We start from the raw sequence: 27,380 nt of genomic DNA, 5'->3' as shown, positions 1-27,380 counted from the left end.
GGTTGTTGAGAATGTCCGCCTATGAACTTCTCTTAGAGCATGCAAGGAAAGTTGCCATAAGAGCTCCACGAATCTGCAACAAACGTGATAGGTTTAATCAACGTTTTTAGATACCACGGCATCTATTGCTGAAAGGATAGTACTGAGCACAGTTTTTAAGGATACCCAGAAACTGCTGGCTCCTGGTAACAAGAAGAGGACATTGTCCCAGATAAAAATCACAAAGATCCTACCAAAAGGAATCAGAAATGACTAACAAGCCCAAAAACGATGTTTTAGAGAAGCTAACCTGATACTCATTGGATCAAACACTACAAATATTCATATTACATTGACAAATGCATCTCACACTTGATCAAAACCAGTTTTATGGTGATAAGTACGAAGAAACAATCGATAGGTATAGCAGTTTAGTCGCAACTAACCTTGGTCCACAGCAAGTAGCTAGGGATGAAACCCTCGAATTACTCCTTGGTAACGCCCCTTGGGTTTCAAGCTCGCTGATAATCCCTTGAACAACCTTCAAAAGCACAATTCAATGGGTAAGTGACTCGGAGTTCAAAAGGAAGTAGCATGGTACTGTTCACATAACCAGCAAGGACATCTAAACTATCAAATTATGTGAATAATCGAAGTTTTCCTTCCATCTACCTTCCGGAAATCGCGAGATTGAGCGGAATCGAAAATTGGCCAGACCTTATCGAAATCCTGCGAGATCGAGACAAACCCAAATCAAATAGGGAAACGAAATCCGACAGATCAAACTCCAACAGCACCTCAAGGAACACCCAAAAGCACCAATCACTATGTTCGACACCCAGGATCCAAACCCGATTTTGTAAAAGTAAGCAAGACATAAAGACACAGACGAACTCGGAAAAATCGTACTTTCGCAGACTGAACGGGCCCTCGAAGCGAGGATAGGATGAAGTAGAGAAGCTGTTCTCCGAGCTTCGGGTTCGAATGGCGGAACGACCCGACTCGAGGCGTGCCGTTGGAGCCTCCGGGCCCGATCACGGACGGATCCAATCCTAATAGCAAACAGTTGGTGTACATTGCGCTCTCCAGCTCCAACTCTCTCTCCTTCTCTCTATCCATCGTCATCACCACCGTCTTCGATCTTCTTCTCTTCTCCCTCTCTTCCTCGTCTTCAATGGCTTTTTTTTTCTTATCAAAATTTCCCCTTTTTTAAATCTCGATCGAAATGTTGTTTCCAGGGACTTTTTAAAAACAGGTCCTTGAAGATATGTAAATTGTGAAATCACTACCTTAATCGGGGTCATACTGTAAATATGTAGAACTAAGTGGTTCATTGTTTAATATTTTGGACTTTATCGAGACGTAACGTCAGTTGATAAATATTGGGGATTTTGAATTTGGAGATCACAAGGTGAATGCTAACGTGCGCTCACGGCGTTGTTACCAAATCGTAGTGCGCCACGTGTACTAGTATGGTGCAAATTGCCAGTATTACCGTGGCGTAACAAATTCGGGTAATTTTTAGCGTAAAACTCAAATTATATATTTATAGAGTTAAAAAAAGTATTTATTTTTGGACCATTGGAAAATAATACATGTTAAAAAGTTGTACAAACTCAAAAAATACATTAAAATTGTATATATTCCGATTCCAAAAATGCTAACGAAATTAAAATTGTCCGCAAATTTAAAAACTATACAAGGGGAAAAGAAAAAAAAACAAAAAAAAATGAAATATTGAGAAGATAATGGCATCACCTATTAATAATTTAACTGCTTTTATTATTATACTCAAATATTCAGATTCTAAATATTAAAAACATATTGTTCTATACATATCGTCTTATACATATATATATATATATACATATATGAAATTTATTGAATGCGCTGATAATAACAAACTTCTGAAATTTAGATTTGTCATTGTGCGACAGAGTGGGTAAATTTAATTGAATATTTACAATTCGTATTGTTATTACTGAAATTGCAACGTCTGTCCGCCAGTCAGTTTTCAATTTTATATAATAATGCCATGTTATCTACATTATCCTCATATTTGGACCAACATGGTACATTGTATGTGTACCTATGACTCCGCCTTATATATAACTTGCAAAAACAACTATGAACTACATCAATATAGTCTGGCATACAATTGAATGAAGATAATTAATCATATTCAATTTGATACAAAGTGTAATAGATATGATTTTTAAAATAAAATTTAAATATTAAAAAAACATAAAATAATATAAAATAATCATTTTTATTTAAAAAAACAATTCAGTATAAATCTGAATCCAAAAATTTACCTAAAATCAGATGATATCATTTTTCAAAAATAAAAAACTTAAAAGCTGAAAATAATAGACCATGTAATATCAATCCTTAGTTAAAAAAAAATATTGGGGTTATTAGATTAATATAACAAAAAAAAAGTAATAGTATATTCGAAGTCTCGTGGCATTAAATATATACCAGCCATAAAAAAAACATTTTAAGCATATAATATTTTGCGTATATTATATTTCCCTTTTTTCTGGTAACTTGAGCACCAATTGTTTAAATCCACAGTGTAGCTTGGAAGCAAATCAAATAATTATTGCCACAACATACCATTTTGAAAAATTTGCCTAAAGAATGCAAATGATTATGCTCTACGATTTTTTTTATTTTCCAGATAAATCGCAGAAGAGTTCGGATTCGGTTCGGTTATATTCATGTTCAATTATTTTATTTATAGAAAAACTATAATCATTCGATTTTTATATATACTTCGGTTCGATTCGGTTTTTGTTGTAACTAAAAAATTTATTTTTCAAAAAAATTATCGATTTTTTCAGTTATTTTTTTAATTGATTCTGTTCGATTCATTTTTTGGTTTTAAATTTTTTTTTATTTTTTATATAAGTTCAATTTGATTCGATTCGACTATTCGGTTAATAACCAAAATGTTCACTCTAACAAGATATTCGGTAATAACCCAAATATTCACCCTAGAGAAATCTTTTTGGGTTCGGATGATCCAGGCCATAGTTTAGGGCTCAAACTGTTGTTATTAGCAAATTCGAAGAGAAAAAAAACTTATAAAACACAAAGACATTGGTTCATATGACTAACTTAGTTAAATAAAAAAAAAAAGAGAATTAAAATTTGGCAGTTAGACCGAAATATTGGCCGTGGCTGGCTTTTCTGTTAGACCGTAATCTTTGTTTATAGATTTCATTTATTAAACAACGATTAATTTAAATAATTTAACTTACACGAGGAAACTCTTTTGTAATTTATAAAATATTGGGGTCAATGTCTAAACGTTTAAATATTTTGTCCTCTCTCGCGATTTCCGAAACTAGGGCGCGTTTATACACACGGACTCGAGTATATCGACGGTGACCGCAGTGAAGAAGCAAAGAATATCGGTGTGATGTTTGTAGATGGTTCTTCGCCACTGACCTTGAAGCGAAGACGGCTCTCAATCATCGATCCCATGGAAGCTGTTTCAGTTCAGGTAATCACTTGCTTCTTCTCTTCTTTTTTTCCCCTTTCCATATTGGGTTTGCTTGATCTTGATTCGGATTTCTCGCTTCGAAATTCAAGCTAATTTCGATTAGGGTTTGATGATAGCAACGGTAGTTTGGAGTAAAATCGATGTTCAGGGTGAATTCTGGAGGCATTAGGGGATGGTTTTTGAACGATCTCTTACCTTTTTTATATCGGATTCGATCGTATTCTGAGTAGTTTATGGAATCAGGCTAAAGCTGCTGCTACGAGAGAAAAATTCGGGAGAGAACTTCGCGTTTTTGAGACTCCAAGCGCTTCTCAAACGCCAATTCAAGCTTCCATTGCTGGTAAGAACATGGGAAATTAAATGGAGCCTTTTCTGATTCTTCGTTGAAGAGTCTCTCTTTCCCTTGATGTTTCTGAAACTGAGACTTATTTGTATGATTTTCTGGGATTCAACAGAAGAGGAGTCTGATGAATTCTACGAGCTTACACCTGAAGATTATTACCGGCTTTTGGCCACTAAGAAAGATGGTAAGACATTGTTCAGTTTCTCTATATAAGCCTTTTTTTCTGCTCTGCAGGTTCAAGAATGCTATTGTACATGTACTCCTATCCTATCAATGGCCATCCATTATCTGAATCATTTGTTGATTTTGGAAATCGTGTTTGTTGTGTGTGAATGGGTGGCTTGTCTCTATTTCCCCCTTTAGGATCCAGACACAAATCTCTTGCCCAGCCATGAAGAAAAATGACATTGCATACTGTTTGTTTCTTTCATACTTGGACTTGGTTAGTTCATCTGATGTTTAAATGTTCGATAGATAAATTCTTGAAGACCAGAAAACTACGAGAAGCAGAAGAGGCTGCTCGTCGATCTAAACTGACAAAGGTCCTTACACTTTCTATCTCATATCTCATGCTTTGAAGTTGTTTAATCCTGTAAGTTATTCATTCATGAGAATTGATATGCGTAGGCTGTAATCCGGGTTCGTTTTCCTGATAATATCACATTGGAGGTGAAGTTTCATCCAGCAGAAACAATTCAATGCTTGATTGATCTCCTCAAAAGAGTTGTCGCTCATCCAGATATTCCTTTCTACTTGTGTATGTTTCTCTTCTTGTTCACTGATTTTACATTCTTGATGCGATAGAAAAGAAACCCTAACATCCCATCATTCTGCAGATACGACTCCTCCCAAGAAACAGATAAAAGATTTCTTGCAGGACTTCTACTCTGCTGGTTTCATTCCTGGAGCAATTGTCTACTTTGCATACGATCTGTCAAGAGGTTGGTTTTGTGTCTTTGGTTTCCATATAACAAACACATCAAAGATACTATTTCATGATTCATTGGACTTTCTATTCTCTGGTAAAATGTGATACCCATGGCATGGTAGTTCACAAATCAGATGTATACGAGCCAAAAAATTACCCCGAGAATTGTATGGCAAACATACAAAAGAATGGTTTTATCGGTGAAAGTAACGAAGATCATGCTAATTAATGTTCAGGAAATTATAACCTTAGAATGATACTCTTGTGTACTCATCAGCAGTAGGGCAATAGATTTTGTCTCAAACTGTCTTATTTTCTGCACTACATAGACATAGTACTTATCTTCATGAAGATGAGCTTTGGACTAACTTGTGAACTCGATGGCCTTGACAGATAATTCTGCTGCTGCAGCTGCTGGTTCAAGCCCTTATCTTCATGAAGAGATTCTGTCCATTAAAGACGTGGAGGTTGTTGAGCCTGAGCCGGAAGGACCAGCCCAGCCACCACATGAGCCAGCTACTGATGTCTCTAGTCCTGCACCAGTGGTCCAAGAACCCAAACCCGCGGACAAGAAGCCCACCAAACCAAAGTGGTTCAAAATGTGATTTGACATGGTACTGGTTCCAGAAGCTGTGGAGGACTCAGGTTTGTGTGATGACTCGGACACGACCCGGCAGACACAAAGTATACTTTTGCTTGGCTTGAAACTGATTTGTGTCCCTTGTCTGAGTCATACAACTCTTTTCTATAAATTAAATATGTGTCTTTCTAGGAAGACCGGAGTCGGAGTTGGGACATTTCAGTGCTTATTATCATTGGTGGAGGTAACGGGTCTGAAACTTAAAGATGTCCAGCTCTATATTGAAAACTATACTCGTAGCTTTTGTGGGTGTAAATGTAGGATGAGCCCAAGTTGATTTATAACCCATGGTCGGTCCATTATTCCATATATATATTTGACTATTAGGATAGCCTGAATGAAAACAAGCTGTTTTCTCTTCTTGGCCGACCACCAACCCATCATCTCATTATTATTTGTATGTATTATATATAATTTTGTAATTTATTACTGCATCTTGCGCTAGTGGGTGGGTGGATATGGTATGTTAATGTTTTCTTTAACTACATAATCATTGCTTGCCTGAAATCATTGAAATCAGTAGAATTTTATAGTTTTCTTTATGTTTAAACCAAATCTCGTTTTTCATTCAATTACTATCCTTCTTTTTTTTTGGGTCCTCGGCATACGGTCGTGACATGCATGTACTTGGTTTAAATAAATAGTCTGAGTTTCGTTTTGAGGATATAACTGATGAACCAATTTTCAGCTGCATCCATCAAATGTTCAGACAACCACTTCGGTGCTAAAAACCTTTTTAGTCATGACGACAGCAATCACACCTAACACAACTCCCGTATTCTGCAAAGGGACAAATACGTATTTGCCTTATTCGTACTGCGTGTGGGGCGACTGGTAGAACGCCAAAAGGGAGAGAGAAATCAACGTCCCACGGAAACCACCAACCAACAGTAGTAGTTGTTCTCCTCTCTCTCTCTCTCTCTCTCTCTGTCTCTCTCTCTCTCTCTCTGACGGATTGATTCTTGCTCCGCTTCCTTCGTTTTCCCGGAATCTTTGTTACCGGAGTCCGAGTTCGTGCATTCAGGTTGCTCTCTTTTCGTTTCTCCTCCGTTTTTTTTTTGTTATTGGTTTTGTTCCTTAGTCCGATCTTGTTGTGTTTGATTGTTGGGTTGGAGAATTGAGGCGAGTTTGATCCGTGATCCGTTTGTTTTTATTTCCTCGGCGAACTCCGATCCATGCAAATGGGGTTTTGTCATTTCTTCGTTTGATTCCGGAGTTTCGCGTCTCTGTCAACTAGATTCTGCTTGGATTTTGAATTTGTGTTCTCTGTTTGGCTCAAATCGTGCATCATGATTCTGTGACGGGCTCAATTGGACTGATCCCGTAGTAATTTTGTCGAGTCGCGATGGGATGATCCGTGGGTTTTGTCGGCTTATGATTCATCTATCGCACCACAGTTAATTTTGATAGCCGCTGGGGTCTATGATTTCGATTACGCTGCAAAACCTATGCGCAGTTGAATACTTTCATTAGTTTGGAGTTCCTACGAACGCTACGTTTGTTGTTTGACCGTTCTGTGCTTTTGACCTCCTGCATCTGTGAGGCAGGCATTTTGCTTGGAGCTTAAGCTTGTGGAAGATGGAAGATGGTCAATGGCACGTACAGAAAAGATCTAGTTTCCGGAACGATTCGTTTGTACGAGAGTACGGTGCTGTCCCCGAAACTGGGTGCCTCTCGATCATTGTTCTTGGTGCCTCGGGTGATCTGGCCAAGAAGAAGACCTTTCCTGCACTCTTCCACCTATATCGTCAGGTTACATCTCATAATCGCATGTTTTAAGGTTTCATGTCTGTGTAGGATGAGCCCTTTATCAATATTATCGACCTGTTTTGATTGCTTGATCAGGGATTTCTCAGACAGGATGAAGTTCACATCTTTGGTTATGCTAGGACTAAGATTTCTGATGAAGACCTGAGAAGTCGGATTCGTGGGTATGACCCTCTGATATTACACATGTGCTCTTGACTCATCTACATAACCCAGAGCAGAAGTTTTTCTTGATTGTTAGTTCTTGTCCAAGTTTATGAGATGCAAAATTTTATGCAGATACCTTGTTGATGAAAAGAATGCATCTGAGCAAGCAGAATCTTTGTCAGAGTTTCTGCAGCTGGTTAGTTCTTTCCTTCGCAACATATTCCTTGCATGAATCCAGATCCATGTCTCGTAACTCATATTGGGTTTGTGTTTACAATTTCTGTAGATCAAGTATGTGAGCGGTTCTTATGATTCTGAGGAGGGATTCCATAGATTAGACAAGGCGATTTCAGAGCATGAAATCTCAAAACGTAGTTCTAAAGGATCTTCCAGGAGACTGTTTTACCTTGCACTCCCACCCTCAGTTTACCCCTCTGTGTGCAAGATGATCAGGACATGTTGCATGAACAAATGTGAGTTCCTTCCAATAAAGTACTTCCTTTTCTTAGATACCAAGGACTAACTTGTGTGCTTCTCTGTGTAGATGATGGTCACGATGCCACTTGCAAAATATTTTCATTTTGCAATTTCTCTCATTTATTTTATGTCGTTATCTTCCAGCTGATCTTGGTGGATGGACTCGGATTGTTGTTGAGAAGCCGTTTGGCAAGGACTTGGAATCTGCAGAGCAACTGAGCTCCCAGATTGGAGAGCTGTTTGACGAATCACAAATCTATCGTATTGATCATTATCTTGGAAAGGAGTTGGTCCAGAACATGGTAACGTGTTTGTCTATTAGAGTGTATTTGTTAATTGTTGATTTATATTGGAATGGATCTTCTTATCATCATGTTACTGCAGTTGGTTCTCCGATTTGCGAATCGCTTGTTTTTGCCGCTATGGAACCGTGACAACATCGACAACGTGCAGGTGAGAGTTGTTAGCTTACGTAGAAATTTCCAAACCGTTGTTTAAAGTTGAACGCGCATAACTTTGAAATGCTTGGACAGATTGTATTCAGAGAAGATTTTGGAACCGAAGGGCGTGGTGGATATTTTGATGAATATGGGTAATACTTTTTGAACCTTTGCCTCGGTTGTTTCTTTTCTTGTGATGTAGATGAAGTGGAGATATCTGTGAGGTTCTGATCAAATGTTTACTTTTGCTTTTTCAGAATAATCCGTGATATTATTCAAAACCACCTGCTCCAGGTATGTGCCTACTGAATTCTTGATTTTACCTTGGGTTATGAAAAACATTTGAATGTGTTCCTTGGAGTTTCTCTGTAATGGCAAATGCATTCATATATTAACAAAGTTTAATGAGCTGCAGGTTCTTTGCCTTGTTGCTATGGAAAAACCAATCTCTCTTAAGCCCGAGCACATCCGGGATGAGAAAGTGAAGGTGAGATATGTTCTTTTTTTCTTCTTTTTTAGAGGCTATATGTCTTTTATTCTGGGCGGACAATTTCATGGAATTTCTCTGTTGTATGTAGCGGAACATTTTCGTTTAGAAATCTCTGTCAGTTGTGATTGTTCATTTTGGATTTAGTGATATTTTTCATCTACTGATTCTTAAGTAAACATTTAGGTGCTTCAATCGGTGCTCCCTATAAAAGATGAAGAGGTGGTTCTCGGGCAATACGAAGGGTATAAGGATGACCCGACTGTTCCAGACGACTCCAACACTCCGACATTTGCCACAATGGTTCTTCGCATACATAACGAAAGATGGGAAGGTGACCATTCCGTTCGCATCATGATCATTATGACTCTAAAATCTTTAAGAAGGAACCCGTGGAACCCATATTGTACTCAAATAACTGAACAGAAATCTGTTACTTTATATCATCCATGGGCTGATAAGAGAAAATTTTCTCTTCAGGTGTTCCCTTTACATCATTAGTGTCGCTGTTGTAAACTTATCATTGATTTGCTGATCTGTTTCTTTTACTTTCAGGTGTTCCATTTATAATAAAGGCCGGAAAGGCAATAAACTCAAGAAAGGCAGAGATACGTGTTCAGTTCAAGGATGTTCCCGGCGACATATTCAAATGTATTCACTCATTCCCTGAGAATGTGTCTTAACAATGGTTGAAATTGTTCTTTCGGTTCCTATTGTTTACTTTTTTAGGTTGAAATGTTTTGTGTTGGATTGCGTGTATTGAGAAAGTTTTCGACGGTTCTAATCTCTCTCTCATGCAAAACAGGTCAGAAGCAAGGAAGGAATGAGTTTGTGATACGCTTGCAGCCTTCGGAAGCCATGTACATGAAGCTGACGGTAAGTTTTTCCGTCTTGATTGATAATAGCCTTGATAGATATCCAATTAGTCGTCATGCCTTTGCGGTTGGTATCTTAAAGCAAATGTCATTTTTTTCCAAAAAGAAAAAAAAAACTTTATAGTCCTAGAAGCAGCCTCTTGCAGATATTTCTGCAAGGTAAGGTTTGCCTACAATACACCCTTGTGGTGGGACCCTTCTCCGGACCCCCGTTCAACGGGGGCGCTTTGTGCACCGGGCTGCCCTTATCCTCTGCATACAATGTTTTACTAATAGGCGCATTTGGCCAACAACTTGTTGTCATCCATATCTCGCCAATGCCAACTGAAATTCATCGTTGGATTAACTCAGTGGGTGTAAAATGAGATCCTAACAAGCTTGCTGGTTTTGAACTCGGCTTGGTCCAGCCCATTTTTTAAACGAGCTGGAAATACTAGTCCTAGCTCAGCTCGCCTAGTTCGCGAGCTGGTTCTTAAGGCCGTTTTTTAAACGAGCAAAAAAATACCTTGACCCAACTCACTAAAAACGAGCTAGCTTGCAAGCTACGACTTGTATTACACCTCTAGACTCCAGCCAATGATCAGCTGCGACAGTTAGCCTGCTTAAATTGCTATGATATCCAATCTCTGTAGTATATGAACTATAGAACCATCACTCTCTCACTTTATTGGGCAGGTCAAGCAACCGGGGCTGGAGATGTCCACCGTGCAGAGTGAACTTGACCTCTCCTACAGACAACGTTACCAGGGAGTGTCGATCCCCGAGGCATACGAGCGCTTAATTCTCGACACGTAAACAAAATCTATCTGAGATCAAAAAGCTCCTTTTTCGATCGAATATATATATACACCCAAAAAAAGAGAAAAAAAAAACTGTAGTTCTGAACTGTTTGATGCTGTCTTTATGCAGAATCCGAGGGGACCAACAGCATTTCGTGCGAAGAGATGAATTAAAGGTAAAAAACTTGTATAGATTCAGAGTTATTCACCACACAAGAAAAGAGATCCTTTGAACAACAATAATACCATGATTCTCTTCTCTCATATCTTTGAACAACAATAATCACATGTTCATCGTTAAGTATTTGTGCGTTTGTATAAATATGGTATTGTTCTCTAAGATGATGAAATGGCAGGTAGCGTGGGAGATATTCACCCCGCTGCTGCACAGAATAGACAAAGGGGAAATGAAGCCGATTCCGTACAAACCAGGCAGCCGAGGTCCAACCGAAGCCGATGAGCTTCTTGCCAAAGCAGGTTACCTTCAGACCCACGGCTACATCTGGATCCCTCCTACCCTCTAGTCTATATACATATATATATAAACCCTTATTCACATATATATATATATATATATATATATATATGTATGCATACATCGATCCATCTACGTACGGATATTATGGGACAAGCGAGAGCAATAATAATAATAAGTCTTGATGGGGCTTGGTGTTTGTATGTGAATGGGCATGACTCTACTACGAGTGTTCCCCTTTATATCCTAAAGTAAAGAGCCATTTCGTTTGGTGTATATCTATTATATATATATATACACGCATATATTATTTTGCTTTCAAATATCTAATCATCTGACGGACTGCCAGCGTTACCGAATAATCATCAACTAATAGTATAATAAAAACAAGTTTGTTTTTACCCGAAACGATAATCTATTTATTTTTAATTATAAAATCAGACTGAACATTTTATGAATTGGGATAAGATTTAAAAAAAAAAACATTTGTGAAAAACGTAGTGCACGTGGTCGGAAAATAAAGAAGGGAAAAAGATGACGCGCCTACTGTTGCAAAAAACTTGGAAATGTAGCAAAACATGGCATTCCGACGACAGCAATCACACCTAACACAACTCCCGTATTCTGCAAAGGGACAAATACGTATTTGCCTTATTCGTACTGCGTGTGGGGCGACTGGTAGAACGCCAAAAGGGAGAGAGAAATCAACGTCCCACGGAAACCACCAACCAACAGTAGTAGCGTGAGATTCTTACAAGCCCTTGGGATTTTACTCGCGCGTATGGATATTTAAATAGAATATATATTTATAAATATTTTTGTGAATAAAATAAATTAGCCCATTTTTGAAAGTGGGCTTCACATTCTAATTGGAAGCCCAGACAGGCCTTTGTGAAACAAATTTCAAAGCTGAACCTACGAATTATAATTCTCTCTTATACACACTACATTCTATATACGGAGTTGAGCGACGTTCGACACCGCTGCCGACACGCCAAGCCCGAACGCCGCCTTGGCGAGGTTCGAGAGGAACGACCGCCGGCTGTCGACTTCCCATTTCGCTTCTTGGATGCCGTGAGATCGAGAGGAAGGGATTTGTTATGGTTTAAGGCTTTAAGCTTTTAATAAGAGATGAAACGAGTGGGCTTTAGATAAGCCTGAGTTAGGCCCAATGCCTGAGATGTTGGGCTCCAAAATGATATAGTGGGCCCATTTTAGTAATACATAACATTAGGCTTGTTATGGGCCCATGAATAGCTCTCGGATCAAGGGATTTTAGCTCAAAATAATTATATTATTGTAATTTATACAAATAGAGAAATGCATTATCAAGCATAAGACAACCAAAAAAACACATACTAATTTTAAAAAAAAAACTAAGATGTATTTTACCAAATGATGAAGTAACCAGACACATTCACATCATACGATAATACTTTTAAAAAGATAATGAAGTGTCTCTTTCTTGGAAAATTCGCAAATATTAGATTTAAAATTAATTATACAAAGAAAGTCACATGTGATGACCCAAGCACGTTATTGAAATGTCAAATGTTTCGGTGTCCATATTCCAATCTTACATAAGATTTAACAAAAAATGCGTTCACATAAAAATAAAAAAACGAATATGATATTAACTTTACTTATATTCCATATTCAGGCATTTTTCTTTTTTATAACCCAAGTCGTAAAAATCTGCTTTAGGGTTCATTTTTTCAACATTTTGACCCCAACCATTCTCGTAGATAAGAGTGTACGTTTCCTTTCGAATAGAGGAAATGAAATATAATCAAATTAGATAATTGTTAATTAGATATTTTTTTTTTGTAAATCAAACAAATAAAATATAATTCGGAAATAACAATAATTTAGATTTCTAATATTAAATCATTTAACAAATAAATATTTTTAAAGAAAACCATATTCAAATAAAAATATAAATTAAATCAAATATATTTTCAAAAAAAAAACTAGAACTAAAAAACTCACATCTAAAAATAACTATCACAAATCTAAATTTAATTTAAGATCCAAAATATCAATATAATAGTTAAAAACAAAACTGAAAGTTAAACTTCAAATAACACATGACCATTCATTATAAAGGTATATTCATAGGATTAGACACCTTCTTATTTTATATATAGAAGGGAGTATACACAAAGTTTTATGTGTGAACAAATTTACAGAAATTAGCCCTTATTAGATGCTTGAACATCTGAATTATAAAAGTAGTAATTACGGTTCAATTGGCAAAGTCGAATATATAATATTTTTTATGTTAAAAAAATATATATAATATATATATTTTTTAATTATCGATCAAATCGGGTATGTTTCGAATTCTCTTAAAAAACACAAAAAAAAAACAATTATTTTCTTTTATGAGATATATAAAATATGCGGAGATATTTTATTAATATTTATATAGGCTTAGGGAATAGAACACCACCGTTATCAACTTATGGACACCCCCAAAGTTGACCTAAAACGAGAGTGGAGGAATCTCTACGGCTTCCCTCTTATCCAAAACAAGTCTTTCATTTTGTTGACTTCCTTTAGTTTTGCTTATACGATTCAATTCAAATGGAATTTTATTTTATTGTCAAATCGAGAATGGGAATCTAAAGTTGTTTCTCCGCATTCAATTTATTTAACATATTATAATTTTATATCATCAACAAACTCCGTATACATTATATTTATATATATGTGGGTGGGTGTGTACATGTGTTTGTACGAGCGGCAGGAAAAGACCAATTAAAAAAAGGTCAATGGGGAGAACCCACTTGACACAAAAATAACATTATATATATATATATATATATATTTAAAAAAAAAAAGTCGCAGTTGTGAAATTCAGGGACTCAGATGGAACTGAAACTTCTTCGTTCTAAGAAAACTATATACATTAAAAGAGTTAAATCCTATGTCTATATTTTTGGTCTGCCCTCTTTTCATGTACAAACCTTTTTAGTTCTAGGCCTCCTCGGCTTCTACACTGTATATAATATTTTGTTATATAATAATTATATGGTATGAATTTACCAAAAAAAATATATTATTTTATGGTATGAAATTTTCATACATATTCACATATTTCACTTGTGAATCTATCTCTCTCTCTCTCTATATATATATATTGGTTAAGAATCTAAATTTATATCAAGCATGGAATTACTAACAACTATAAAACATGCGATTGATGGGGGAAAAAATACAACTCAGAGATTAATATTTTAGACGTTCGGAAAACAGTTTTTTGAATGTTTCTGTTTAGACGTATATTTTTATTTACTTTTACGAACATTAACGAAAGAAGTGTAGCTTTGGTGAATATAAATGAACTGCCCAAAGTTAATATTTATTAGAGGAAGGACCACCATATATAGTAAATGATGAGATTTGGTAGAGTATACATATATACGTATACCTATAGTATAGATATATGGAAAATACAGCTTGGTTTCCTGAAAAAAAAAATACAATTAATTAATCGATGGAGTGGAAGATGGATTAGAAGCAATGAATGGTTGAATATTCAGCAAATTCCAGCTCATCCTTCTCTAAGTATAGTTTGCTAAGTCAAACAAAAACGTCCGCTTTTGATCTCTCTCTCTCTCTCTCTTCTCTCTGCACTTCGGCATTCACATTCACATAATATATAAGACGTGTGTGTGTGTGTTTGTATATGGTTATATATATTAGTCTTACAGCATAATATCTCAAGAGTTGTGAAAGGTTGAAAATCTCTCTCTCTCTCTCTCTCTCTCTCTCTCTCTATCTCTCTCTCTCACGCGCATAGAGAGAGAGTGACGCAATGGGAACTCAAGCTCCTCCGGAAGATGCATACCACTCGAGTGTTAGTCTCTCTCTAAGATCTGAATCTCTTTTGAGTTTTATTTGTTATAATGACTTGAGTTTTGTCGGACCATATATTCGATTAAAGATGGGTCACTTTGTTCCAAGGAAATAAAGCTTGCGTTCTTATAAAAAAAAATGTATCGAATTCTTCTTCTTCTTCTTTTTTAATATGCGAAACCAAAGTTAATGAAGATTGAAATTTCACTTTCTGATTCGTTAGATAACATAACGCGAATGAAATTGTTCAATGATCCTTGAATGCTTTATTAAATTATTTTTCCCTTTGCAATTGTATTTTAGTTTCCGATTCCTTGTTCGCCTATAGTTCAATTAAAATATTACACGTAAAAATAATAAATAATATAAATTATGACGATATGAGAGATTTTAAAAAATTTCCAAGATTTTTCTTAGATGCCGAATGCATGGCCCGAATTAAAGACGAAATGTCTTGTCAAACATTTATGAATATTATATATATTATATTAATATTTACATAATCTAAAAATAATAGACCATGCATTACATATAGCAACGTTTGATGTAAGGCATTGACTTGTTGAAGGGTTTGAATAGTTTTTGTACCATCAAGATTCAAGATCGCTTTCGCTTGTATTTCTTCTTCTTCTATTATTTCTATAAATTAGATGGAAAAAAAAACAAAGTATGGGTGGGGACCCACAGTTTTGACTTTTCCAAAGGTTTGGGAACTGAACGGTGAACTCCAACCTCTACCCAAATTGTCTATAGATCCTCAAAAAACAGCCCCAGACCTAAACGCCCCAAAACTTATTATTTTGCATTTTAGCCCTACATTTCACAGAAATCCTCTCATTGATGCTCTTGTTTCTGTGATCGACGAAGAACAGATAGAACAAAAGCTAGCGAGGCAGAAAGAGATCGATGATTGGCTGCCGATAACTTCGTCGAGAAATGCAAAATGGTGGTACTCTGCATTTCACAATGTCACCGCCATGGTTGGAGCTGGTGTCCTCGGCCTCCCCTACGCCATGGCCCAGCTCGGATGGTACGTAACATAAATTCTTCTCAGACCATACACTCACTTCCCCCCTCTCACACCTTAACTAACCCATCTGTCCGGTCATGCGTCTCTGTAATAATCAATCTCAAGGGGACCAGGCGTGGCCGTACTGGTCCTGTCATGGGTGATAACACTGTACACGCTGTGGCAAATGGTGGAAATGCACGAGATGGTCCCTGGGAGGAGGTTCGACCGTTACCACGAGCTCGGCCAGTATGCGTTCGGAGAGAAGCTCGGTCTGTACATAGTCGTGCCTCAGCAGCTCATCGTGGAGGTTGGCGTATGCGTTGTGTATATGGTCACTGGCGGGAAATCTCTGAAGAAGTTCCACGATTTGGTCTGCGACGATTGCAAGCCCATCAAACTCACTTACTTCATCATGATCTTCGCCTCTGTCCATTTCGTTCTTTCCCATCTCCCCAACTTCAACTCCATCGCCGGTGTCTCCCTTGCTGCCGCAGTTATGTCTCTCAGGTAACTCACTAACCAGTTCCTGTCGGTTTCTAACAAAACTTAACCGGATATTGTTGAGATTGGTATTGGTTAACCGATAAAACCGGTTTCAGCCGAACCATTCTACATCGGTTACAAACTTGTGGTAGTTGTTACCACCATATACATTGAATCAATCCATTCGGTTTAACAGTGGATACGGTTCTATCTTAACCGATTTCTCGGGTAACCGGGTTTTTTTTACGTTCTGGAAAAACAGCTACTCGACAATAGCATGGGCAGCTTCGGCAGCAAAGGGAGTTCAAGAAGACGTTCAGTACGGATACAAAGCCAAGACAGCGGCCGGAACGGTGTTCAACTTCTTCAGCGCGTTGGGAGACGTAGCGTTTGCGTATGCAGGCCACAACGTGGTTCTTGAGATCCAGGCAACGATCCCTTCGACGCCCGAGAAGCCCTCCAAGGGACCCATGTGGAGAGGTGTCGTAGTTGCTTACATCGTTGTCGCTTTGTGTTATTTCCCGGTGGCATTGGTCGGTTACTGGATGTTCGGAAACGCTGTCGAGGACAATATCTTGATATCGTTGAAAAAGCCGGCTTGGATAATCGCTATGGCTAATATATTTGTGGTCATCCATGTCATTGGAAGCTACCAGGTAGATACGCAGATATATCTACTCAAACCAGATCGATCTGAAGCTTAAACTATTGGAACTCATTGTCTGGTTTGTGAATTTTGGTGCAGATATATGCCATGCCGGTTTTCGACATGATGGAGACGCTACTGGTCAAGAGGCTGCATTTCAGGCCAAGCCGAACACTGCGGTTCGTCGTGCGTAATTTCTACGTTGGTAAGTATAGATCACACGATTACAGCGAGGTCACTACAAAAAACTGTTTCTGATTATTAATTACTCCGTGTTTTGGTTCTGATGCTGCAGCTGCAACAATGTTTGTCGGTATGACATTCCCGTTCTTCGGCGGCCTTCTCGCGTTCTTCGGCGGATTTGCGTTTGCCCCGACAACATACTTCGTAAGCTTCCGAGTTTCGGCTCTCTTTATCGATGTTAAAAGACATCATAGTTTGGCCAGAATAATGATACTGAAACAGCTGTTTCGTTTTTTTTTTTTTTTTTTCCTTTTGGGATGTTGTCAGCTTCCTTGCGTAATGTGGCTTGCAATCTACAAACCGAGGAAGTACAGCTTGTCATGGTGGACCAACTGGGTATGTGGAAACATGCACACTGTACATACATACATATATATATATATATATCTATATGTACACACAACTCTTAAGGACGTTTGTTTTTGGGAAATGTACGTAACGTTTCAGATATGCATCGTGCTTGGAGTAATGTTGATGGTGGTATCACCGATCGGAGGGCTAAGGACGATCATTCTCCAGGCCAAGCACTACAAGTTCTACTCGTAAGTTGTCTGCTAAAACCATGCAAAGAGACCACAAGGATCTGATCATCTAATTCCATGACCTTTCTGGTCTGAAAACTTTTGTGATTTTAGGTTTGTGTATGTCAGAGACTGTGTTTCTGCCAGTCAAATCTTTCTTCTGCTTCTTTCTTTGTTTGGTTTTCTGGGTATTTCTTATATATGTTTCTCTACTGAGATTTACATTAGCCATTGTACACATCTCAACGAATATACAAGAATCATTCAAAATAGTTTTTTTTTTCCCGTGTTCATTCATATGAGATTGAAATATACACAAAGCAACGTCTATGTATAAAAACTTTATTATAATATAATAATCTGCAGAGAGATAATTGATTGTGAAACAGAGTTAGGACTTATGATATATATATATATATGCCAATTGGAGAATTGAGCTTATGAAAGTAAGGAAACACAACGTCAAACACAGAACATTAACACAACAAAAGACACGTGAGCATCTGTTTGTTCTGTTCTTCACAGCTTGTGTCCATTTGGCTACAAATAAATGTAGTGTAACAGAACCACTGGACTATCGTAGTGTGTGATTAGAGACATCCGTTCCAAAATTCATACAATGAGATCTTGACTCGTCCCATTTTGGCTTAGTATATATGTTATTGTTCGTACTGTATATTTGGATTTATGATATATATCTACATTTATATATATATTCTCAATCGATTTCACCTTCTTCCACGTCCTTGGCCAGGCTCGGAAGAGGAGCAGGAGGAGGAGGGTCGGGTTCATCTTCCTCGTCGTCCTGTTTCATGTACAGACCGAGCTGCTCCAGAGGGTTACTCCCACTCAGCTTGAAACTTCCAAGTCCCTCCAGTGTCCTCTCTGGGCTCGTCTCGTCCGCCGAGCTCGGTATCTGCTCGGGCGGCCCTGAACTCAGCATCTCCAGGTCCTCTAGAAACCGTGAATTCTCATTTATCTCCACTGTCTTTTCCATCTGCATATCGAGAGCTCAACCAAAAAAGCCAACATTATGGCTTTTTAAAGAAATGCATCTTCTTTCTGTACAAAATCATTCAGTTTCTGGATCGTTTTTTTTTCTGCATTTTTACCATATCGTAATAAATTTTCTCTAAACCAAACACCCATGAAGTTCGTAATCATGTAATGCAATTCGCGGGTTAATTAATATCATTATTACCATTAACAGTGCTTGGCGGGCTGCTTCTCGCTCGAGTTCTCTCTTCCGCTTAGCTTCAGCAGTAGCTGCAGCTTCAGCTTGCCGGCGAGCGTCTTCAGCAGCTTTTGCTTCAGCTTGAAGCCGAGCTTTCTCTGCCAGATAACCAACAACGTTTTCTCATTGACGAGAGAACTCGATAACAGAACATCTTCTTCCCACAAAGAGAATTAGAATTAGGGTATTATACAATAGTAGCAAAGTATGCACCTTTCTTTTTCTGCAGTTCAAATTCTTCTCTTTCCTTCCGCAGCCTTTCCGGATCTCCTTTAACGTCATTCTGATCTCGGGGAGAAAAAAAAGACCAAAATCAACTCAAGCTACTTTCATAGATCATATGACGAGTACTCCAGAACTCAAGACATGACTAGGAGCACATCATGCATGCCCACATTTGGATCAGGAAACTGAAACAAAGGCGGGCATGATGTGTTTGAAAATTATCCCATGTTTTGAAGCAAACATTGGCAGAATGATGGTCATTCACCATTTTGTCCTTGGGTTAGTTCCAGAATTGAACTTAAAAACCATTTTTGTGTTTGGGATTATGTCGTACAGATTTTCAGTGGATTCGGGAAACAAAAAGAGGGTAAAACAACATATAATTTTCGGTTTTCAAAGTGAACTTTAATCCATTTATGGAAAATTCTAGAAATTAAACAATTTACAGATTACACATGCTAATGCTACAGATAGACGAAATTCATGGAAAGCACAAACCTGTGGAAGCGTTTTCTCGCGTGCTTTTAGAATGATATCCGCAAAACGGTTCTTCAATAGGGCAGCTCTATATAGCTTTTCCGAAGAAAGTTGCCTCTCTAATACATTTCCTGAAGTATTATAAAATCAAATGATATGTTGAGATACTGAACTCATGGCTCAGATGAAAAAATTTTCTATGCTCTTTTATCTCACCATCACGGTGACATTCCGAATCGTCAGAACTCGGCTTTTGGTGGGAAGAACTGTCTAGCTGATCCATCCCACTAGGAGATTCTGTAACAAGATACATTTGAGAAACACATTTGAATAAAATGAAAAAAGCATAGAGAAAAACATCTTGGTAACATGACATCCGATTATCGAAACCCTCTGTGGAAATCATTCCATTCAGATGACATTCAATTCACAGAAGAAAATGCCATCCAACCAATAGATAGCATTTAAGGGAAACAGCAGCAAAAGATATGAAGAATTTCCCTAATCTTTCGAGTCATTGAGTGACTAAATAACCCTATATTTTATTTTGCTTTTCATAAAAGATCTTCCAGTCTCCAGACGTGGATAATTGATCTGGGCAAATTATGATAGAACTACATCCGGCTACTGTTAGTTCTGTGTGTCTGCTAAAATTGTTGCGAAATAAAGTATTTGCAGCGCAACTTTTTTGGCCCAATTTTGTCTGTAGTTTAGAACATTGTGATGGATCCAAAGGAAGCAAATACTTACGGCTTCTTTCAACAGCACCGTCAATTCCTGTCTTTTCTTCTCTTTGTGCTTCAGAATTTTCAGTTTCAGGCCTCTGGAAATTATGGAGTATTGACTCATTAGTTCTGATCAATAACATATAACAAATAAGGCAAATCACAAAGCCTACCTTGGCCACATTCTCTTCATTCATAGCTTTAGCATTATCAGATTCATCTTCAGAGCTACTAGAATCTGAATCTGCAAAAGCAACACGCAATTTGATACCATATGGAATCCATAAGAAAAAAATGATATTAAAACCAGTTAAAAGCTAAATTTCATAGCATCCCAATTCAAGTCTGACACTTTATTTATTATCTATGCTCCAGAGTGCATCTTTCTTTCTGTTACTATGAAAAAAGAATTCGAACCAACAATGCTGTCAGTACAGCTACTGAACTTTGATGATCATAAGATTGACGAGACTGGTATTGGCAAACAGAAAGTTAGATGAAATAATCACAGGAAATATACAGTTCACTGAAATTTAATTAGAAATATGTGGTCAGATATATGAAAAAGTAATAATTATCAGGCCATGTGAAGGCTGCATTTCATTCTATGCACGTTGCAGTGAATGACCACTAATATAAGTTATTAATAGTAGAATACGTATGAAGCAAGAATGAAAATGACAGAACATATATGAATACAGCATTTATCCATAAACATAGTAGCCATAGCCAAGTCATTATACAACGCGCGTATTATCAACACACCACAATGGTATGACAACCACAGGACACCCTGAATGAAGGAAATTTTAAAACAAGTTGAGAAAAATTGAAAGAATTGGAACTAACCACTGGAGCTGCCTGAAACAGGAGGTTCATTCCCACCAACATACTCGTCAGCCAATTCATTTCCTATAAATGATAACAGAGGTTAGAACAATAGACAGAGAATCGTAGAGCACAGCGGGGAGATAAAGTACACCAGAACTAATGATCCAAGCAGAATTTGACTTTCACCTTGTTGCACTGATGAATTGCTAGGTCCCGACCCATTTAGCAGCTGCACCAAAAGAAATCCATTTCTTGCCAGTTACATTACCACAAAAAAAATGGTTAAAGAAAATGAGAGGAAGCTTACCTCTATTTCACAGGGCTCAACAGTGGACTGCTTATTTTCCTTCTTTATCAGGTACTCATCAAGAAGTTTTCGAAGTGTCAACAGAACTTCATCACCGAGAACATCAATGTCAATCTCGATTTCATCTTCCCCAGTTTCCGTGCCATTTGAACTGTGTTTCTTAAGGAAGTCGATGATATGTGCAGGAATTTCATCCAGTAGGGATTCGAGCTGTCTCCCCAAGCTGTGCCTCTCCTCCTCGGTCATAGCATGTTTTACAGGTTCCACAACACTCTCTCTGAAAGGTGAAGCTGTCTTCCTCTTCTTAGCCGGAGGGAGTGACTTAGCTACTTTCCTGTCCTTGCGAGGTTCAGGAATTGTTTCCGAAAAAGGTTGGGACTCAACTGTCGGTAGCTTCTTTTCGATAGTTTTCCACCGAGATTCAAACAACTTGCTAAGGATATCAGCCATGATGTGAACATCATGCCCTGGCGGATTATATGTCATTGCATTGGTAAATGTAAGCCTCACATCAGCAGCAAACTCAAGCGGGCTTGAGTATACACCAGAAGTTAAGTTCGTCCTCACTGTCCCTAAATCCATCGGATGTTTGATAATAGTGAAATAGTCCGGTATTTTCAATGCCACTACGTCAACAGGTGCCTTAAAAACCCAAGCATGCGGATGAGACAACAATTTTTTCAGCAAAGCGTCACATTGCTTCATCAAAGCTTCAGTAGCAGTGCTGGTTAGAGACTGATTAGCAGACTCAAACTTGCCTGAGGAACCGCGGTTCCATCCACGCAAATTGCTGGCCTGAGGCTGTACTTTCTTTCCTGGACCCTTCACGTAATCTGAAGACTTCTTAAAACTACTGACACGAGATGAATTTTGCAGTGTGCTAGAGCCAACCCTATCATTGCTAGATGAGACAGCGGTCGTATTCAGCCGCTGCAACTCAGCTTTCCTAAGAACAATCTTCGTCTGCTCCAGCTCAAGTTTTAGCCGACGAATCAAATCTTTTCGCTCAGACTGTGGCATGTTACACAAGGAAATAACTTGCCTTGGGACACCGTAAGGATCTTCATTAGTAGAATTCAACCTAATACATTTCCTTGTAGGCGCACTTGAATTCTCAGAAGCAGTGACCTCAGTATCGATCTGCCCAGAGCTTCCAGATCCCTCTGATTCACCAGTTGCTTCAACCGTATTCTGGTAGTACCCTCTGGGAAGCACAACATTTTCCACCATTTTCTTGGCAACAATTCCCACTGAGATAACCTTCACCGGGTTCTACTATGCACTATTTCCGGCAGACGGCAGACCTGCGTCAGATGTATCTGTTCTCTATTCACATACTCCACAAAAGATAAACCATTCCATCTTTTTCCCCTTTTTGCAGTTAGAATTCTAGAGACGTATTTCCAAGATCTCACAGAAACAGCAACAGCGTGGTATGACACAAACAGCTAATTGCATCGATGTGACAAATCAGATCGTGGAATTATCGCATAAACAAGAGCAAAGCCACATACAGCGTTTAACATGCACGCAGACGATCTGGATCTAAAAAAGTGGGAACTGCGAGAAAGTGAAATCAGAACAGATATGCCCCAGCAGTCTGACTTCGTTCTATCCAAGGCCAACCACAATTCGAAGCCCTAGCTTAGATAACTATTTAGATGGCGATCCGTACCCTAATAACTAACTATTCGAACTGGAGAAAACCCACAAAGAAATTAGGTCGAATTTTACCTTTTGCATCTCCTATAGTCGATTGGCGAAGTCGAAGAGACCTCTTACCACACCGAAATTCCAACCTCTTCTTCCGCAGAAGCAAAACTCAAATCAGACACGACAACAAATTGGAGTATCCAACTTGGATGAGAACTCTCGAGGAAAACAACCCCAAACGGGAAGGCGAAGCCGAAGCTGAAAATATTTCAGAAACCCTAAATCGGATGTTGTCCCCAGCTCGGAAACTCCCAAGTCAAATTCGAGATCCAGCCAAACGTGTAGGAAGAGAAGCTTGAGCAGAAACCCAGCGAAACAAAATTGAAGGCTGAAACAAACCTGAATCCCGCGAACCCTGAAGGCCAGAGCTTTTTCCTGGAAAAGATGGGAGAGAAGATGGTGTCGGAAAACGGAACGAAGTTTCTCGCCCCCGTTCTGATATATATATTTTTTTAAACAAAGGATCAGCTGATGTTTATCGCCGAATTTTGTTAAATCCTGACCGCCCAATTTCCCGCTGTCTAATCGAACGGTCATCCTACTAAATAAATCACAGCCGCCAGATCTGAATCCAACGGCTAAAGAAATTTATCTTCGTCGAGTAATTACACGCGTTTGCTTTGGCCAAATCTGACGTGGCAACTTTGACGGGGACGATAGCGTCACAGTGCTGTGATATTTGACGAAATTCTCTATAAGGTTATTTGACGGTGACGGTAGACGTTTAGTGAAGCGCAATCCGATTGGCTGAGATAGTCGTGGATCACGTGACATTGCGTGCTACTGGAGACTGGAGAGTGCAGTGGAGTGAGAAGCCACATGTGTGGCGTTTTTATGTTGTGAAAACAACATGCATGTCTCGTCTCCCCGGTAAATTTGTAACCGTCTGTACTCTGTAGATTCCCTGTCGTCCATCGTCCATTGTTGGTTTTTTTTTCTTTGTCAAAATCCATTGTTGGTTTTTCTTTGTAACCGTCTGTACTTCTGTGTCTAGGAAATTTCCAGTTGCGGTGACTGTTTGTGTATTCCCTATTTCCCTGCATTTTCTTGTCCTTCTAGATGCTTTTTCCGCAATCTGCACTGCTTTTTAAGATGATCCTTTTTCTGCAATACCAGCAGACATTCTCCTCACCATTTTCAGCTTGCCCATTATTCTGAAACTGTGAATTCTGCTTCCCGTCAAATCTGCCCTGATTCTGAAAGTTACCATTGAAGTTACCTTTAGCCATTAAACTCGCTCCTTGATTCTGAAAACGTCCTTCTGTAGGAGATCTAGGGTTCTTGCGGGGTGAATTGTAGAACTACACGCTATTTTTAATACCAGCAGACATTCTCCTCACCATTTTCAGCTTGCCCATTATTCTGAAACTGTGAATTCTGCTTCCCGTCAAATCTGCCCTGATTCTGAAAGTTACCATTGAAGTTACCTTTAGCCATTAAACTCGCTCCTTGATTCTGAAAACGTCCTTCTGTAGCCTTGAAATCGAGTTCCTTAGAATAAGCTGCATTAATCACATCCTTGAGTGTCAAAATATTCTTACTAAACCTCAAAGTGTCCTTCACATGTTCATATTGTGTCGGCAATGAGTTTAGTAAGTAGATAACCTTGTCTTCGTCTTCAATCTTCACTTCAATGTTCTCCAAGTCAGAAATCAGCTTTCTAAACTCCGTTATATTGTCTGCGATGCTTTTGCTTTCATCCATACGAAACCCCTAGAATTTTTGCTTCAAATAAATTCTTTCAGGAAGAGCCTTTTCCATGAATTCTTCCTCTAAAATCTTCCACATGCCTGCTGTAGGTTCCTTGATTACACTTCTCAGAACTTCATCTCCTAGACATAGGGTTCGACTGGTTATACCGCAGCGGTTACGGTTGCGGGTGGCAGCGTTTTCAGAACGTTTGATAGCGATTATAAATGATTAGTACTGACTGGTTGAGAAGTTGCTGTTGGTAGCGATTGCGGGTGGGTGCAGTTAGAAGTGAATGGTTCATTACAGTTACGGTTGCGTTTTGATATAAATTGTTAAAAAAAATATATTATTTAAAAATAATTTTTTATAATAATTTTAATTAAATTTTTCGTATCATTTGATAAAAATTATTTACTAAATTTATAATAATTAAATAATAAATTTAAAATATAAATATTATCAATTTAATTTATTTTTAAGTAAATTAATGTTTTATATAATTTCTAATAAAAATATTTTAGTTTTTTTGTCAAAACGCCGGAAACCGCTACCAAAACGCAAGTTGGAAGCTGCGATTAGAAAACACAAGTTTGGTTGCGGTTGCGGTTGGTTGCGGTTCAACCAGTCAGTTTTTCAATCGCCCGCAACTGCCAGAAATCGCAACCGCTCCGTTTGCGGGTGGCGGCGGTGCAACCAGTCGCCCCCATAGAATCAATGTGTTCCTTGTCTTTTTTAATACATCAAATTTCTCTCCCTCTGACATTGCTGCTGGAAATTCAGGATTCTGTTTCAAGGCTTCATCTAAGCCTAGATTTCCTAAGTACGCAACCATTTTTTGCTTCCAAAGCATAAAATCACCTTTGCCATTGAATCTCTCGATCTATGTCCTTACTGTCGCCATTTTCTGCACTAAAAACTGCAGTAAGTCTAATTTATGTTCTGGTCGTTATCTTCTGTTTATGTATATCTTGCGAGCTCCACCTTCACCGTTGTTTCCCCTCGCAATCCTACGTCTGTGCACTAACAGGTTTGTCCCCTTGAATCTGATTTTTCTTTTTTTCCTGACTTTTTGTGCTAACTCTTTTCTGGGTGTCCTTGCAGGTTCTGAAGTCTTGAACTTGCTGCCTGCTGCCTGTTGCCTCCTGCCTTGTTTCTTGCTTTCCAAGAAACTGCCACTGATCCGGTAAATCCTCTGAAATCCCCGGAACCAGGCTCTGATACCACTTGTAGTGGGGTCAGGCCTTGTTCCACACGAGCCCAACTCCTTTTGTAAGCCCACGAATTAAACTTGCAAGCCCAGTCCACACACTTGGAAGAAAAAACCTTTCAGACTGTGTCTTGCTCGAAGAACGCTTCCAAACCCTAGCCTCACGTACGTTCTTCTTTCCCCTTTGGTATCTCTGCCTCACTTGCTTTCTTTCTCTCTGATTTATGCCTCAGACACAACACCACCAACAACGCCGTCAGAGATGAACGCAGATACAGGTTCGACTTTGGTTGTACCCGAATCGAACACCACCAGAAGCGACGGGTCTCGGGTTGATGTTCTACCAACGATGATGTCTCCGACAGCCACCGATCTGCACAGATTCGACAGAAAACGCAGCAGGAAAGGAATTACACTAAGAGAGATAAGTAACTAAACCCTAAGTCTTGTTTCTTTATTACTCAGATTCTAGGGTTTGTTCTTGTTACCGATTAAACGTAGGGTTTGATTAGAATTGATTCTGGGTATTTGTGGATGATTATATTTAGTCTTTGCACACAGAAACTACACCAACGCACACACTCTTGCACAGTATGTTTACGAGTTCGAATCACTCGATGTGAGTGAACCTACGTCTCGGCAGGGCTTTAGCCCTATATCAATCTCACTAGATTTTGAGTTTCCTTTTACACAGATTTTCATACAGGAATACAATCCGATTCCTCAAAACACACACACTGCAATAAGCAAACAGAATCAAAGATTAGAACTTAGCTTTCTCTGCTCCAAAGAACTAATGTCTTCTTCTTCTTCTTGCAGGGGTATTCAGCTTCTTGAAGAACCCTTCAGAAGCCCTTGATTTCTGGTGAAAACTGAATTATGTACGTATACTCATCCCTTCAATTATCTGCCTTTTATAGATATAGGTAGATACTCAGATTTTTTGATTCTTAACTTTCTTTGTAAATCTCTCTCACGTGATTCTTTATCTATGTCAGCATAACTCATGCCACATAAGCATTCTTCAAGTCACTTTCAACAATATATATATATATATATATATATTATGGCTGTTGTTAATTTTGTGAAGAAACAAGAACATAACAAAATCATAAAATCCAATACCACATGCATATGAAACATGACAATTTTAATGATAGAAGGGAGTGACAAAACATTTTTCATTGGTTGAATTATCGATGGAATGCGAATTTCGACACAACCTTACAATTAGATGGAAAAATCCATCCACAATTTATAAAAATCAAAAGCCCAAAATGATGTTATAGATGTTGCTGACACGAGTACATACATATATATATGTATATACTTGCCATACTATTCCAGAGAAAATC

General features: G+C 38.3%; 5 protein-coding genes across 7 annotated transcripts in view; 3 read left to right on the top strand and 2 right to left on the bottom strand.

Annotated features, from left to right (window-relative positions):
- Window positions 1-1,141, bottom strand: part of LOC104805345 (AUGMIN subunit 6) — a 5,379-nt gene extending 4,238 nt beyond the window's left edge. The window contains exons 1-4 of the mRNA XM_010529887.1: window positions 889-1,141; window positions 652-708; window positions 426-520; window positions 10-73 (exon numbers count right to left, since the gene is read on the bottom strand). Coding sequence (XP_010528189.1) covers window positions 10-73; window positions 426-520; window positions 652-708; window positions 889-1,104 — 432 coding nt within the window. The 5' untranslated portion in view covers window positions 1,105-1,141. The remainder of the gene's footprint in view (window positions 1-9; window positions 74-425; window positions 521-651; window positions 709-888) is intronic.
- A 2,183-nt stretch (window positions 1,142-3,324) lies between these two features.
- On the top strand, window positions 3,325-5,712 carry LOC104805344 (plant UBX domain-containing protein 1). 2 transcript variants are annotated; one of them, XR_770466.2, is made up of 8 exons: window positions 3,325-3,490; window positions 3,734-3,830; window positions 3,946-4,017; window positions 4,308-4,375; window positions 4,461-4,590; window positions 4,670-4,774; window positions 5,155-5,445; window positions 5,534-5,712. XR_770466.2 is itself a non-coding variant. In XM_010529886.2 (7 exons), the coding sequence occupies exons 1-7, from the start codon at window positions 3,407-3,409 to the stop codon at window positions 5,364-5,366; spliced, it is 768 nt and encodes a 255-aa protein (XP_010528188.1). In that variant the 5' UTR covers window positions 3,325-3,406; the 3' UTR covers window positions 5,367-5,710. The 2 variants fall into 2 exon arrangements, 1 of the variants encoding a protein (XP_010528188.1); XM_010529886.2 differs by having other exon boundaries at window positions 5,155-5,710.
- Window positions 5,713-6,286: 574 nt separating this feature from the next.
- On the top strand, window positions 6,287-11,033 carry LOC104805343 (glucose-6-phosphate 1-dehydrogenase, cytoplasmic). The gene is made up of 16 exons (XM_010529885.2): window positions 6,287-6,425; window positions 6,949-7,153; window positions 7,247-7,332; window positions 7,448-7,511; window positions 7,602-7,788; window positions 7,937-8,094; window positions 8,177-8,245; window positions 8,326-8,384; window positions 8,490-8,526; window positions 8,648-8,719; window positions 8,906-9,053; window positions 9,275-9,370; window positions 9,525-9,595; window positions 10,270-10,385; window positions 10,504-10,549; window positions 10,730-11,033. The coding sequence occupies exons 2-16, from the start codon at window positions 6,980-6,982 to the stop codon at window positions 10,895-10,897; spliced, it is 1,551 nt and encodes a 516-aa protein (XP_010528187.1). The 5' UTR covers window positions 6,287-6,425; window positions 6,949-6,979; the 3' UTR covers window positions 10,898-11,033.
- A 3,524-nt stretch (window positions 11,034-14,557) lies between these two features.
- On the top strand, window positions 14,558-17,896 carry LOC104805342 (lysine histidine transporter 1). The gene is made up of 8 exons (XM_010529884.2): window positions 14,558-14,710; window positions 15,582-15,739; window positions 15,845-16,228; window positions 16,467-16,860; window positions 16,950-17,055; window positions 17,146-17,237; window positions 17,361-17,429; window positions 17,541-17,896. The coding sequence occupies exons 1-8, from the start codon at window positions 14,669-14,671 to the stop codon at window positions 17,637-17,639; spliced, it is 1,344 nt and encodes a 447-aa protein (XP_010528186.1). The 5' UTR covers window positions 14,558-14,668; the 3' UTR covers window positions 17,640-17,896.
- A 150-nt stretch (window positions 17,897-18,046) lies between these two features.
- Window positions 18,047-23,550, bottom strand: LOC104805341 (transcription factor GTE8). Of its 2 annotated transcripts, none has more exons than XM_010529883.2 (11): window positions 23,148-23,550; window positions 21,414-22,732; window positions 21,293-21,335; window positions 21,125-21,187; window positions 20,449-20,519; window positions 20,301-20,373; window positions 19,767-19,847; window positions 19,572-19,681; window positions 19,062-19,131; window positions 18,816-18,946; window positions 18,047-18,611 (listed from the first exon to the last, which is right to left on the bottom strand). In XM_010529883.2, exons 2-11 carry the CDS (start codon window positions 22,641-22,643, stop codon window positions 18,333-18,335), a joined length of 2,151 nt encoding a protein of 716 aa, XP_010528185.1. In that variant the 5' UTR covers window positions 22,644-22,732; window positions 23,148-23,550; the 3' UTR covers window positions 18,047-18,332. The 2 variants fall into 2 exon arrangements, with proteins under 2 accessions (XP_010528185.1, XP_010528183.1); XM_010529881.2 differs by having other exon boundaries at window positions 21,414-22,717.
- Between the last annotated feature and the right edge of the window lie 3,830 nt (window positions 23,551-27,380).

This window comes from Tarenaya hassleriana, unplaced genomic scaffold (genome assembly GCF_000463585.1).
Source record: "Tarenaya hassleriana unplaced genomic scaffold, ASM46358v1 Cleome11, whole genome shotgun sequence".
Lineage (NCBI taxonomy): Eukaryota > Viridiplantae > Streptophyta > Magnoliopsida > Brassicales > Cleomaceae > Tarenaya > Tarenaya hassleriana.
Note: the sequence above shows the minus strand (reverse complement) of the source record. Positions and strands in the feature narration are given on the sequence as shown.